This window comes from Ambystoma mexicanum, chromosome 11 (genome assembly GCF_040938575.1).
Source record: "Ambystoma mexicanum isolate Mex_15411 chromosome 11, UKY_AmexF1_1, whole genome shotgun sequence".
Classification (NCBI taxonomy): Eukaryota; Metazoa; Chordata; class Amphibia; order Caudata; family Ambystomatidae; genus Ambystoma; species Ambystoma mexicanum.
The window spans coordinates 1,284,126,968-1,284,143,160 of record NC_090934.1 but is presented as its reverse complement, the minus strand read 5'-3'; the positions used below and the strand labels follow the sequence as shown (position 1 = coordinate 1,284,143,160).

General features: G+C 43.4%; 1 protein-coding gene across 4 annotated transcripts in view; it reads left to right on the top strand.

Moving 5' to 3' along the window:
* MAPDA (N6-Methyl-AMP deaminase) overlaps positions 1-16,193 on the top strand; it is a 486,784-nt gene that overhangs the window by 65,018 nt on the left and 405,573 nt on the right. For 2 of the 4 annotated variants that reach the window (XM_069624759.1, XM_069624762.1), the window contains exon 2: positions 13,375-13,505. The exons of the other annotated variants lie outside the window; for them this stretch is intronic. In XM_069624759.1, the coding sequence (XP_069480860.1) occupies positions 13,375-13,505 (131 nt within the window). The remainder of the gene's footprint in view (positions 1-13,374; positions 13,506-16,193) is intronic. 4 annotated transcript variants of the gene reach the window in all.

Genomic DNA, 16,193 nt, shown 5'->3' with positions numbered 1-16,193 from the left:
TGTAGATGATGTTGCTGGTATCGCATGTTGCAAAGCTGCACATTTTTATTTTCACACCAGATTTTAGATGGTTTACTGTATTGCCCTTTGTTACAAACCCACAGTTTGTACAATGCAGGCACGGAACAGTGCCGGTCCGTTTTGTCATTAGTTCCTTTTTCACGGGTTTAGCCTTAACCAACTGGTCTCGAAGAGGAGTATTCCTTTTGTAAGCAAATGTGGGCAATTCTTGAAATAGATGTTCCGCCCTTGTATCACAGCTCAATGTCCTCCAGTTCCTTCTGATCACAGATTTAATTTGTCCACTTTGGATGGAGTATTTTGATACATACACGAATGCTGGTTTCTTCACGATACGTGTTTCAGTGAGTAGATCAGCTTGTTTGACAGTGGCCAGCCGTTCCGTAGCCGCATTGACCTCCTCGGGCTTGTAAGCTGGGGCCTAAATTCTGTCTCCCATTTTCTTAATTTCATTAGTGTAATCTTCAGAGTCACTGACAATTCTCCTTACACTAGGCATCTGGCTGAAGGGTAGGTTCTTGATTAGGCTTGGTTGATGAAAACCTAGCCTGCGCATCAGAATATTCCTATTGGGCTCTTTACGGAAAATGTTAGTTGTGTAGTTACCCTCATGTAGCCTGATTTCTGCATCCAGAAAGTGAATGCACTATTCAGAGATCTCACTCGTAAATTGTACACAGGGATCGATGGTATTAAGGTATGTTGGGAATCCCTCTAAGTTCTCACAGGTACCCCTCCATACTCCAAAGATATCATCTATGTAGCGCACCCACAATGTCAAGTAGTTGTGCCACACAGCATGATCCAGTATGTTATCCCTCTCGAATTTGTGCATAAAGCAATTGGCACATGTGGGGGCCATAGTGGCCCCCATCGACATGCCTGATACCTGCAGGTAGAAGCAGTCTTTCAACTGAAAATAAGAGTTCTCAGAAATAAATTGCAAGAGAATGATCATAAATTCTTTGGAAGTCTTAATGTCCCGTTCATTGAGAAAGAACCATTCTATAGCTTTCATGCCTAGATCAGGCGGGATCGATGTGTACAAACTTTTCACATTGATGGTGAACAAGATATATCCCTGCGAATATGTTACCTGACTCAAAAATGAGTTGTAGCACGGATATATGTACTGGTCATTTGAACAACAGGCTGGTGGGAAGAAATCAATGTATTGCCCAAGTGTTTGGAGTATGCTATTCATCCCTGCAACAATTGGTCTCCCTGGTGGATTTGTGGGGTGTATGTGAATCTTAGGGAGTGTGTGAAAAATGAGCTATTCTAGGGTGAGTTGTCTGAAGAAATGTCTTGGTGTTCTGGTTAATCCATCCCAGGTCCTCTGCCTTTGCAAGGATCTCCGCCAGATTGCTCATAATCATAACAGTGGGATCCGACGCTAGTCAGGCGTAAACATTAGTATCACTAAGCTGTCACATTCTTAATCATAATCTGCAGTGTTCATTTTGACGAGAGCTCCCCCCTTTTCTGCAGGGCGGATTGTCAAACATTTATCGCCATAACGGTTTTTTATCAGACCCAGCTCCTGCGGACTCAAATTGTTGTGTCTAGGATATTGGGTTTAACCATTTTTTTAAAAACCTATTTATTTCAGTGCAACACTCTTGTTAGACTGAGTCATTTTCCATGATTTATGTCGCTGCCATCAACACAAGGAACAGACTTATTTTGAGCATAGCATTGTCACAGACGGAACAGTACTTTATTGCTGTTTCTAAGGGTGATATTAGCTTTCAAGGTGGGCCCTTAATTTGGGTAGAGGGCCTTTTAAACAACTGGGTGGGGCCACCCTGTTGGTTAACATCATCTTAATAATATTCTGCCTTCTAGGGTTCTCCTTTGTTGTACTCATTGCTTCCATCTACCTGGCCAATCAGCAGGTTTGGAATGGAGGATCTAAATGCATGTGAAAGGCTGCATTTTAAACCTCACTTTGGGATGGATACTGTAAGGAACTCATGGTGGCAACAGTAAAGACAGACACACGTGATCACAGTTCAAGGATGTTTATTAAACAATGTTTGCAGGGTAGAAACATGCCTAGCCTAAATCTAAGATTGGAGCAAGCGTCGACCATCAAATGAAACTAAGGCAGTCCTAGTGGCGTTGTGTCAAAGCAAAAAGGGCCTATACAAAGAAACCTATTGCCAAATCTTACAACTAATACAAAAAGGTGTGGGATAGTTCTCAAGAAAAGAAAGAAGGGTTTCCAAATAATATGTGAGGATGCAGTAGCCTGGGTTTCCCTTCCCCACATTTTGAGTACGGGGTAAGGTGGGATCTTGGGGCACAGCACATGCACGAGCTTCCTCAGCACGAGTTGACAGTTCTTTTCCAGTTTATCAGGAGCCCCAATGGCCAAGTCTCATTTCTCTTGAAAGTCTCTTGCCTTCGAGGACTTGATGTGTTCAAATAACAACAAAAAAGTTCCTTCAACAAAATTAAAGTTTGTTTCCTGTTTTTTCTTAGGCTGAGTGTTGTTCACCCCTGGCTCCCCCTCTTCCGGGCACTGACCCTTGTTCCTCGTGTTGTTGGTTGATCGTTTTCCACCCCTTGGATCTCCCTCTTTCGGGCTTAGATCCCAAAACAGTCCTTATCGATATTAAGGCCTTCAGTGGTTGTCTCCTGTTTCCGAGGGCCTGATTGGTTCCTAAAATAACTAAGAGACATAAAGTTCTGGTCTATATATCGCTTGGGTGATGGCTTCACCCGTGGGTCCCCCTCTTCGGGCGCAGTCCCCTCTTTACTCTTAGCCTCCATCCAATAGGTTCACTATGACTTTTCTTGTGTGATGGATTCACCCCTAGATCCCCCTCTTCCAGGTGCAGACTGTTTTCTGCTTTCAGCCTCCCTTTTCCGGGTTCACTATAGCTTTTCCTTCCTTCACAAATCTTAATTTCTTTTTAAACGGTACCAGTGGACATCCCTCGGCCGGGTTCAGTGTTGTCAACACACTTTTTCTTGGGACTTTAGACTTGCCCTCTTCTCGTCAGCATCCCTTTCCAGGCTCACTCTTGGCAACTTCACTTAAACTTTCAATGTTCACGGGATTCACTTCCTTTACTTTCTTTATAGTTTTTTGGTCAAAGGCTTTCGACTGTATTGGAATTTTGCTTGACCTCCTGCATGACCACTTTGACCTATCTTGGCGGCTCTCCTACGGCCTTCTCGTATCTGTAGTTTCACTCAGACTGGGATTGACCAGGGATTCTCAGAGCAGCACCCACGTGGTACTGGTCCTCTTTTTCAGCTGGTCTCCCCTTCAGAATGTTACAGTTCTTTTAAACTTCTTTCACTTTGTGACTTTCATTCACCACAGCCCGGTTCTTATCGGCTCTCTCCTCCACTTACCGGCTGTGATGAACCACTTGCCGTTCCTCTTTACTGGAGTCAAGGCTGGTACCACGGAAGCAGGAGTCTCCCTTGCTCTGGCTTATCGGCGTCAATACGCTCTGTGTACCGTGGACATCTGCTGCAACACACTTGGTCTATTGTCCTCCGTTTTATGTTTCTTTCAGCAGATGGGTTGGCAGGGTTTTGTCGAAAAGGGTAAGGTTGTGTCTCTCCTCATCAGCCTCTCGATATTTGCCATCTTTATCCTCCTTTTGAACTGCTGGGTCTGGATAACTGTCTCATTGTGCAGTCTGCCTTGCTCGTACTGTGCTCTCTTGCTCCACCTTTTATCCCTGTGGGCGAAGAGAAAGAGCCGCCAAGTGTGCGTGATTCTCGTCAATTGCCTGACTTTGCCTGACCCTTGTATTGGGACATGTCCGGTAAACGGCTCTGGTGTTAGTCCATTGTGCGTAAAGTGTTTGTGTTAGGAAAGGGAGTGGGGCAGTGTTTTCGAATGTCCTACATGGTAGGATGGGGGAAGAGGTATTGAAGGAAGGGGATACGGCGTCTCGCTCGTCGGTCTCCCACTCCCCAAGGACCCCCCATCCAGGTAATCCTCCCTCACTAGTCCATCTCCAGGAACTGGATCCAATAGCGATGGCCGTGCCCTGGCCACCTGGATGGCAGATCCCAAACAAAACTCAAAATCCGACATCAATAATTCACAAATGACATGTGTATTAACCCATGGGCCCCAAACCTTTGAGATCAAAAAACGTATCTCGAAATATTGGCCAATTGTTAAAATCATTCTGCCTGAAGTGCCCCTACCACATTTTGCCTTCGGGCGAGCAACATCCGCAACAAACTTGTCCACTCCACTTTAAAAAAAAACTCACCCAGAATGGGACTTTGGGACCTTAGGACCACTGTAGGACATTTCCCTTGTGGATCCTGTTCTGTATGCCAATTTACCAAGAGACTAAAAGATTTCAAAATTGGGCAAAAAACCTGGACTCTCTACACTATGACAAACTGCAAAACAAAACAGGCGGTGTACTGCATCCAATGTCCTTGCGGACTCTGCTATGTCGGTCAAACTTCTCGACCTGTTCACACTAGAATATCGGAACCTTGCTCCAGAATTAGGTGCAGAACAATATCTGCACCTTTAGTAAGTCACTACCTTGAATTTCAACATTCCGCCAATGACATATTCTGGTGGATCTTGGATGTGGTTAAGAGTACCCCGAATGTCTCTCAATATCTCCTTCAGAAGGAGGCACGTTGGATCTATCGCCTATCTACACACACAAGTGGACTTAATGAAGATTTGAGTCCAATCTAGATTACTGTTGCTTCCCTCTCATTCTCCTTTCTGGTTTGTGCTCCACACATTCATAGTCCGGGAACCTTGATTTATATTCATTTGTTCCCTCGATCACATTCAACATAATAATTTTTTCGTGTATCAGCCACGATCGTGACGTTCCCGCTTTACTCACCATTTGACCCCTCAGCGCGAGTCATGCTCGCCACGCTTTTCTGTTTTTTGTTTTTTCTTCCCGGCGGCTTGCAACCTGACTTAGCGCCATCGCTGCAGCCGCCCTCCAGCGCGAGCCATGCCCGCTCACGTTTCTCCCTCCTCCTTTCTCTCCAGCGGTTCGTATACTGATTCAGCGGCACAGCAGCAACCGACGCATAGTCATTTTCGAACCCAACCACATGATTCGAGCACAGGCACGGTGTCCTGCTCCTTCGTGCGACCTGCTTTGTAACTTAGAGTTACAGAAGCAGCCGCCACAAAGGTATTTTACTTTCACTCTTGTGAGTGACACCGAGGCATGGCTATCCTCAGCCAATCCGTGCGCTCTTCTGAACAAATCCCAATGGCATGAGGCCACTCAGACACACGCCCCCTGCCGTCACCAATGACGCACCAGCACATATCTTTAGACGCCCCATTCGAGCCCCGCAGCAGCAGTGAATCAGGAGCTGCTGGGCTTTCGCTCTTACAGCCATCAATCAGGTAAGACGCCGCGAGTCACGGGCAGTACATCTCAGCATGTTAGCATGTTCTTTTACAAAAATTGTAAATACGCCAGCCCGTGAATGCATTTAGCAACATCCTTCTGCCTCTACTGTTTTTTCCTCAGCGACAGCAAATTCCCTATGTAAATGTGAGGTGACTATACAGCGGCTTTCACCTACCTGTAGTTTCAAAGCGATTATTGGGCTGTTTAGCCCCCAGGCATCCATTTGATGGTATATCACGGACTTCCCTGACAACTCCGCACGCCATTGTGCAGGATCATCTATTCTGGAGACTCGAATTTCAGTACTCTCTTTACAAAGACAACGCTATCACTACGCTTCTCCCCATTAAGTTTTTTCTTCACACTAACCCCATCCTTTTTCATTTCCAGTGAGTTTTTTCTCCAATGTGACCCTAAAACTCGATGCAGCTTCCCTGAGGATTACCCCGGTTCCACCTTTCAGGCGCCCATTTCTGGGCTCTCGAGCCCCCCCACACGCCTGTTTCTCTTCCAATTTACCCACAGCCTACAAACTAGGTAATTCGCTTCCCTCTTTCTCTTTTAAGCAAGAAGGGCAATTTATTATTTCGTGATTTGGGGACTGTCCCTATCAAGTTTTAATTATTCTTTTCATGTCTGCTTCCCCACAGGGTCAAATTGTTGTGAGGTATATCGCCCTGAGGAAGGCAACTTTCAACTATGTTATGAATTCATGGCCAGACAGGTGGCACTTTTGCCGAAACGTTGTTTTGATGATGTCAATTTGATCTTTGATCTTTTTCAATCCATTATATTCTTTTGACACTTACACGTAGGCAGACCTGTCAATGGAATACAGGAAACAGAGCAAATTTGGACTTGACTGCTTTCAGAAAAAAGGAAATTTCTAAAAACTTAATTGGTTGGCTTACAACAAGGCCATTTTTTTCATTTCTTTCACTATTTGCAGTCCATGTATCTAGTTTCCACGAGTATTCCCCTTTTCGTTTGCAATTAAAACTGACAATTTTCTGTTTGTTCTAGCTTTATAACCAAGATGAATCATCAATAATTGCACTCTTGTGTCCTTTTTCCAAACTTTCAAACCACTCATGTTTGCAGCTATTTGTTTGTTGCTTTTTGTACCATGTTTTTTTATGTTATTGTTGATAAAACATTGACTTACAGTCTATTCAAATTTCTTTCTGAAAAATAAACATCATAAATTTCTTTTACATACTTGCCCTCTTTGTTTCCAGAGAAACTCCTAAAAATTGTGTGATACCAGTTTCGGTACATTCTTTAAACCATAACTACTTATAAGCAACTTGAGTTTACAGCAGTAGGGACTTCCTTGTTATAATTAGATCCCCGAGTACTAGCTAGGCAGACACCTTCAGGTTTCTCACACACTGGGCACTTGGCAAGGAGATCTGGTCAGGCTCCATCACAGGAAGCACCAGGTGAAAGTTCCTTTTTTCCTTTTGCCCAAGTTTGAATAGTGTTAGAACTCTCACCATTGCACTCAGTTGTGTGCTAGGTGGTTTTCGCCCTGTTTATTTATTTTTACATATGTAGCAGCGCACTTAACCCTGAGGCATCAATGCCCTAGTTACAGTGACAAGATGAGTTCAGTTACAAGATGATGTTAAGTTACACATTTAAGCACAGGTAGCGCAGTACATAGTTACAGAAAGAGACATGTAGGATATTTACAGGCAGGTTTACACGAAGGTTTGTGAGTTACGTGGTTACAAGCAGAAATAAGTTACACGTTTACCTACAGGTTGCGATTTATGTGGTTACAGGTGGAGCAAAGATACACATTTACACGTAGGTTTGCGAGTTACGTGGTTACAAGCGGAAATAAGTTGCACGTTTACCCACAAGTTGTGAGTTATGTGGGTAGAGACGGAGACAAGTTGCACATTTACCCACAGGTTGCGAGTTACGTGGATACAGACGGAGACAAGTTGCATATTTACCCACAGGTTGCGAGTTACGTGGATACAGACAGAGACAAGTTGCACATTTACACACAGGTTTCGATTGCGTACAGACAGAGACCATTTGCACATTTACACAAGTATTGCAAGTTGCGCAGTTACAAGATGGTTAAAGGGAGGTACGACAGAGCGATTTAAGTCAAGAATTCTATCGAGGCATGCCCTGCTTACTAGGCCCATATTAAAGCATGATGGGCATGCAGGATCACAGTAGCAAATATGGGAACAAGTTGCAGTGGCTTGCAAGCGCAAGCCAGCAAAACCGCACCCAGTGGGGCTGGGGGCTACCTCGGCAGTACGAGGCAAAGGTGTTTAAGTTTGGCAAGGTGTAGTGTCACTAGAGCGCTAACGGCTCTGACACTCTAGGGATAAAGGTGGGTCATGTGAAGGCATGATGAGCCAGACACAGACAACTAGTTCAGGTTTTCTCAACAAAGTTTTATTTAACTGAAAATGTGGGGTGGTGTAATGCCTAAATTGCCCAATGCTAAGGTGGGATTTCCCTAACTAAAGAAAACTAAGGATAGTCTGCGTCAGGAAGTACAAAGTTAAGCATCTGTCTTTATCCAAAACCTATACTTGCCCTCACAACTAACTGCATACAATGTGTAGGGATGACCGCATCAAAAGGAATATTGTCCAAAGTAAAGATCGGGTCTTCTTCTATCTCTTTGGCTTATAATCAGCTCCCCTTCCCCAAGTTGAAAGTATTTCACCAAATTCCCTTCCCCAAGAGTGCAAATCTTCCAGCTTTCAACAAAGAGTTCAAATCTTCCAACTTTTAAACAAACACTTGGCCTTTATGTCATAACAAGGTCTTTGCACAACACAAGCTTCCTTTTAGCAGGGTGGCCCTGAATGGCTTTTCCATTCAGGGCCACCCTGTCCAGGCGCAGCTGTTGGACCACACAGTCCACCCATTTCAAGTCACGCAACCGGTACCCTTCCTTGACTGCTTTTCCTTTAAAACCAGTGCACTGCTTCTCCTCAGCAGTGAGGTTTGACTCAGTCACACTCCTGACACTATCGCGGCTTGCTTAACCACCTTGCGCTTGTTACACCTTCTTATGTTTACTTGGCTCTTGCCAATGCTTATTTCCTTTATGATATACAGTTCTTTGCACTTCCTTGGTTGTATTAAAGGTTGGATTTCTCATATCCTGTATACAACTCTTTGTGCCCTCTTAGCTTTGCTAGCACTGGTTTCAGTTAATGCAGTTCATTAATTCAATGCAGTTCAAAACTTTCCTCTCAGTATAGTTCACAATCTCGCTTTCACTCCTCTCAAGATGTCAGAGTGTTCCCAACTTTTTTAAATTTAATTTGATATTCAAAATACCTTGTTTTCATTTTGTTTGGTATTCAAAATACTTTTCATCTGCTTTATCTTTCTGTCATTGCATTCGGTATTCAAAATGTCTTGTTTTGCTTTATTTTTATCACCGCCATTCAGCCCGGTGTTCCCTCTTAACTGGTTGCACTGAATCCGTCAGTCCTTCAACTACTTGCAAGGTTTTCCATCACCGCAGGTTCCTGTTACTCTGTCTGGTCGCTCACGTCTTCACCCGGCAGTCTTCTTGTGGTTCGCACACACCCAGCAGTGCTTCCTCTGCAAAGCTGGATACATACAACCTTTTCCCTCAGTCCAGCTGGACTCCTTCACACGGCTTGCCACCAGCCTCCAACTCTGTATGTCTTTGCTTCCTGCTGCATACACTCTGCACTGCTTCACGTGTCTCAGCGCTCCTCCTGCCATGCCGCCACAGCGGAGAGGTCTCCCTGCACACAGCTGACTGTGTTCACAGCTGATTCTGCTCCCACAGCTCACCCCATTTGGCTTGGGGTTCCAGCTTTTAAAGCTCCCGCCTCCATTTAATTATTAAAAGCACTAGACTGCTCACCAGCAAAGCGGTAGTCCTGCTTTGCTCTTGTCGTTCTCCTCCTCGTCCCAGTAGTTGGCTGGGGCTGATAATTGTTTGCTTTCACAAAATGAGGATCTGTTGGTTTAGTTGTCCTCTTCTTCGTCCCAGTAACATACTGATGCAATTTGGGGAATACTTTAGGGTAACCACAGGAAAATGGTTGACAAAAGCCTATGAAGGTTTGAGGGATGGAGGGTTCATGGTGAAAGGGAAATGGGTGATCTTGTAAGGAAGGCATGGTATTAACAGTAAGACACACAAGTGACCACAGCTCAAGGGTGTTTACTGAACTTCAAAAAGGGTTTAAAAAACACCTATGTAATCCTAAATCTACAGATGAGAGGAGGCTACGGCCATCAAATAATAACGCAGTCGTAGTGGTGTCTTGTCAAAATAAAAGGGCCTTTACTAATAAACCTATTGCCAATCTTTACCTTTAAATAAAAATAGTGTGGGAAACAGTGTTGCGAAAAAGAAAGAAGTCTTCACAAAATGATATATCAGGATATTCAGGCTGTTGGTCTCCCTTCCCCACATTTTCAGCACGAGACAAGGCGGTACATTTGACATTAGCACAGTCTCTGGCTTTTCGAGCACTAGGATACAGTTCAGTTATTAGTCTCAGGACCTTCCGTGCCCAAGTCTCTTTGCCTTTCAAAGTCTCTTCTTTCCGAGGGCCTGATGCGACAAACAAACAATACGTTATTTTCCTTTTTTCCTTCAAGATTTCACAAGTACTCAATTTGTCAGGTGATTCACCATTCACCTTGGACCCCCCTCAACTGGTCTCGGGTCCTCTCAACGCAATGCTCGTAGGATATTCATGCATCCAATTTCTCAGGTGATTCACGGTCCATCCCGGATCCCCTCAGCCGGGCGCAAATCCTCTTTAACACAATGTTCAATTAGTGTCCCTCCGCCAGACTCAGACCAATTTTAATTAAACCTTTTAACACAAACTTGCTTTAACCAAAAGCTCTCTGTTGATCTCCCCTCCGCTAGGCTCGGACCAACTTCATCTACTTCGTCATCAACTTTCTTTACGCTATTAACATTGAAGACTTTCAAATGTACACACGATTTTGCTTGACGCCTTTGCAGGACCACTTCGATTTCACAATTTATGTCACTCTTTCGCTTTTGCTATCTTTCAGTTGGATACCTTTACAGAGACTTTTGAATGAGCATGCACACAGTGCCAGACCACTGTGTCTAAGGTATCGTATCTTGGCTTCAAAGTTCAATCACTCATCTGTTGTTCAATTTTGCTCGCATTGATTATCACATATGCTTCATACACTGTTCGCTTCAGCGTTCACTATACAATGTTGCCACTTGCAACTTTGGCCTCAGCACAGACCGGTCTGGTATCAGTTTCTCCAACTCACCGGCTTTGTTAATGTCACTGGCGATGTTTTGTTGTAGGAGCCAAGGACAGTACCAGAGTGGTAAACGATTCTCCCCACCTTCACTATCGTTGCGGGAGAGCCCCGGGTACCTCTGACACACAATGCAGGATTCTTCAGCCTTGTTTCCTGGTCTTACGTTTTTTATTCTCAAAGGTTCATGAAAGTAACGGTCTCTCGTTGAAAAGGTCAAGGGACCTTCCCCCCCTTGCGATCCTCTTCGATTTTGCTGTCTTTCGCCTTGAATTTAACTGCCATCTTGCAACTGCTGTTTTCTTGTGTGCTTTGCCTTGCTCAGAGTGTGCTCTCGTTTTCTGCCTTTTATCTGTGTGGGGAAGTGTGATGGAAGTCAGGTGTGTGTAATGGTCAGTAATTGCCTGGCCCTGTCTGACCATTGTATTGGGACATGTCAGGTATACGGCTCGGGTGTTGGTCTGTTTTCTCTTATAGTGAGCTGTCCGTGAGAAAGTGTTTGTGTCGGGAAAGGGGGTGGGGGTTGAGTTCCTAAGTATCCTACCTGGTAGGATGGGGTAAAGGTGTTACAGAGAAGGGGATACCACGTCTCACCATTCGGTGATCCTCCCGCACTGGTATACCCTGAAGAACCGGATCCAAAAGCGATGGCCATGTGCTGGCCACCTGGAAGAGAGATCCCCATAGACTAGTGGGTGATACACCGTCAGGTTTCTCACAATACCATGTCTCACCTAAGGATATACTCTTCCCCACTCCCCAAGTCTTCTCCTCCCAGGTTATCCTCTCTTGCAATATCCACCCCCAGAGTTGGTATCCAAAAGCGATCTTTCCATGGCCACCTGAGAAGGGGATACCAGTGGAAAAGAAGTGATGACACCCTCAGGTTGCTCAGTTGTTATGGTTGAACATTCCAGGGCAGAAGCCCTGAGTAGGGAGTAAGGTCTTCAGGCATAAAAGGCCAAACCATTGCAGTTGTTCGGAAAGGGGATTGGCTTAAGGGAGATATACAGAGTAAGCAGATGCAGTTGGGGCTGCATACCTTAGTGACTGGTAGGGTGGTTGGCTTTGCCAGTCCAGGTGGGCTCCAAGTGGCAGCCCTGGTCTTGAAGTAAGTCCTGAGACCTCAAATTGCATGTGGGCAGGTTGAGTTTGGGGTAACATTGTGAAGCAGTGAGGTCTTCTGTGTCCAGGCGAGGAGTTCTGGGGGCGCCACACCATTGTCACCTAACACCTACGGCGCGCAACTCTGCGCCCTTTGCCTGTACAGGCTTCACTGCCGCAGGCTTCGGTGTGAAGAATTCATGCAGTTGTTGTCGGATCTAGTGAGCGTTAACATGTATTGTTCAATCAGGGAGACCCAACCGAAGGTCGGCCAGCGTCCTGCGCACCTGTAGTGCACAACACTGGTCCCTTTGCCTGCACGGGCTTCGGTGTGAAGATTTTATACAAGTGATGTCGGATCTAGTGAGCATTGCGTTACTTACATAGCACGTATCGGTCTATCAGGGAGGCCCAACGCAAGGTCGGCCAGCGTCCTGTGGCGCACAACACCGCGCCCATTGCCTGCGCAGGCTTCGCCGCTGTGGGCTTTGGTTCGGTGTGAAGAATTTATACAGGTGATGTCTGATCTAGTGAGTGTTGCTTTACGTAGCACGTAGCGGTCGATCAGGAAGGTCCAATGGAAGGTCGCCCTGCGCACCTGCGGCAGACAACACTGCGCCCTTTGCCTGCGCGGGCTTCGCTTTAGGTGCCCTTGCCTTCTGCCCAAGACCACAAACATGGGTGGCAGTCACTTATGGCAGAATAACGCCTCAGTAAAACAAACAGCAATCCCCCCGCACAGATCTTTCACCACTATACTTTATAAATACATGACTATAAAAGGTTCAAGCACTGAACACGCTGTTTGACCTTTGAAATGTAGTTCCTTTAAAGTTCACACAAAAGTTATATCAGCCCTCGCAAATTCTTAGAAATATCTGCAGGCCAAGTTATTTAGTTGACCTCAACCTGAAAGAAATACAATCCCCCAATAAATACCAGTGCTTTCTGTTAAATGGAGCATTTCACCATATTTGGCACAATGCTTACTCCCAGAGGCCAGCCATGCATTGTGAAATTATTATTTGCTATTTACTGCAGTCAAATCTTGTTTGCAGCAAATAAAAGTTTCAAAATCTCTGTTGCTCGTCAGGAAGGTTGAGTACCATGCAAATGGCATTCGGCCTTCAAGAATACTTCTTGACTATACGAGTGAGTGAGGAGATGCTGTGATCCCTTTATATACATTAGAAGAACAGCAAAATAAACCACTGCACAGCATATTACAGAATATTGAACCTTCCCAAGGCTGTGTTAAACAGAATGTAAATAATGTTAAAAGACACATTCATGAATCCAGTGCCATCTGTTGTTTGTGATGGTAGATACAATAATGTTCCAGCAAAATGACAAAGTACTTTGGAATTATAAAGGACACTTAAGGTGACCTTTGCAAATCACCTGGCTTTATATGATGGATCATAACCATTCCTGTATTTAGGACTTAGTAAATATTAGGTTGTCCCTTATAAATTTGTCATTTTGCATATTGTAAACATACTGACAATGAAACCTTGCATTTATTGTAACATTAGGTGCCAAAGGTAACCTAATCTTGATTTTGCTCATAATTCAGGAGCTTCATGCCCATCTGAATGGCTCAATCAGTTCTGCTACAATGAAGAAGCTGATGGCTAAGAAACCACACCTCCATCTCCAAGGCGGAATGACCATGATTGACAAGGGCGAAAAAAGGACTTTAGAAGAGTGAGTACATGTTAAAAGGTGGCTTCCTGATATGAATGGTTGGTATACTTCCATTACAAGTAGGTAGGAATTCAATGTTTATTCATGTACAGTCTTTCTGAAACCTCTTGAATGGTTGATGAGTGATCAATGTATTCTTCGTCACAGTAGAAATGTGCTTTCTGTGGCAAAGCAAAAGAAAAAATATCTAATTACCAACACATTTCGATACCATATCAGTTACCAAGTTCAATATTTACAAAGTACAGTTTTGCAGGAGACTAAGAATGAAAACTACAATAAATGAGCCAACTTGTCCTTTTATGTTCAGTGCCAACCACAAAATGCATGGAGATGTTCAGTCATTTTTACCATAACATGTGCCTCGACTGCATTTGATCCACTAGTAACTAATAGCCAAGAGCCCTGCTATGAGGGAGCATCTTAATATAAGACAGTAGCATAATTAAACAGAATTTTTAAGTGAAAGGGGCCCAGCAAAAGGATTTAATTCTATACTTAAAAAGGAAAGACCTAAGGATTTGCTTTCCTTTTTTTTAATTTTTTTTATTTATTTGACTTTTTACACAGAAAGTCATACAAAATTTCAAAACAGATATTCTAACAATACATAGTGTCATTACATCGTACAAAAAGTAGAAATAAAAAGAGAAATAATTCAACACATATTATCTTAAAACAATAACATTTAAATACATCTAAAACCAGTTACCAAGGAGAAGAGAAAAATGAAAGAGCAAAAAAAAAACAGAAGGAGCAAGAGAACAAGAATTCAGAAAGAGAAGTCTTAAGACCAAAAATAAATCTTTCCCAGAATGTATTTGTAGCCAATTACCCAACATTATGCACAAATCTTTGTAATCTGTGGACTCTAAGGTCCCATGTACCTGAACATTTTGATAGAAGATGTTGGATAGATTGCTTTTCCATATCTTCACATTTTTCACATATATCGGTAGAGACGTTTACTTTATCTCTGATATATAAAATGTCCAAGGTAGGCAAAATATTAAGTCTAAGTCTAAGGAAGTCTTTTCTATAGCCTGGTGCTGGCGATTTCTTTAGATAGGAGGGCAGAAAGGTTTGTCTGTTGGAGTGAAGGAAGATGATATTTTTGCTAGTCTCATCTTCTCTGTTGTTCTTATCCAATCCATTTTCTTCATAGATTCTTTCGTTCTTAAAGGGTTTTGGATCAGGGTTTCTATCGTACTATCTGAATGCGTTAGTATTTCATTACACTTTGACCTTCATTTATTCAGAAATAGATTATCTGCTTTATCCATCAATGTTTGCAACATCCTCATAAAGGGAGGATTCTGGAGGATCAAGAATCATTCTGTATATAGAGACTAATTTCCATTCTAACCAAGCCAAGAGTGAAGTAAGACCAAGTTCGTATCTTATACAAACGTTTGGGACAGAAATAGGGAGGCCAAGAGTTATTTTCCATAGCTTTGCTTCAGTTTTGTCCCAATCGATATCAAAGGCTTGGAAATTTGTATCTAAAGCACAGGCACAACTTTTCCAATGTAGAATTTTACCACAGGAAGAATGGAAAATGTGCAGTAATTAGCATACATTTTCTTCATTTGCGATCTCATTTTTAAGATCTTTAGGCCAAGGGTTGAGAGTTAATGGGTTTTGGTCGGGAAAGGTCTAATCTGTGATCCCATATAGGATTACCTTGTTTGTGACTGGAATTAATTGGTTATCCATGTGCCAAGTAAATGCTTTCATGGTCCTAAGGGGGTTCTTAAATATGACAATTTTAAATTTGTTTGGGTTTATTTTCAGATCGTTACATAATGCATATTCGGAAAGGACTTTCAGTAATCGTTGTAGTCCAATTTGTCTATGGTCTAATGCAACAATATCGTCAGCATATGCTAACCAATTTATTTTCACAATGCTGAGTTTTGGACTAACCAAGCCTATCTCTTCCAACCATTGGGGCAAATCTGAGAGGTACAAGATGAAAGGGATCGGGGCGATCAAGCAACCTTGTCGAACTCCTCTTTCGATGTCAATTACACAAGACAAGTTATCCTGCCTGTTCTTTCTCACTTGTAAAGTTGAGTTATGATGCAGTTCTATTAGAATGGCTAATAGGTTGTCAGGTAGCCCCCCAACTCCTCAATTTCCTCCATAATCTATTAATGGTTTCGAAAGCCTGGGATAAATCTACCCAGGCTCTGAATAGGAGTGTGCCTCCCTTTATGAAAAAAACCCTGAGCTGACACAGGTAAGAACAAGGCAATTCAAAGAGGTTGATAATCCCCTCCTAAATCCTGTCTGCTGTTTTGGTATTATCCCCTTAATTTTTGCCCACTTTTCCAGGTCCTTCAAGATTAGTCCTGCAAATATTTTTCCAACAGCATCTGGGAGTGAGATTGGTCAATTATTTGATGCAGCCAATTGGTCTTCTTTCTTATAAATTGGGATGATGATGGAGTTTCTCCAAGAATCAGGATTTTTTTTTGTCTCAATTATGTTGTCAAACAGAAGTTTCAGGACCTTCGCCCAAAGGATCGGATTAATCTTTAGAATCACATTAGGACCAGAAGCTTGTGATGCACGTAAGATCCCAATCAGTAGATATTATAATTTTTTATTCTGGGACATCAGAAGGCCCGTAGACCTTGGAAAAGTGATCCGCCCAGGCCTGTTCCTGTCTAATAGTATTTTGTG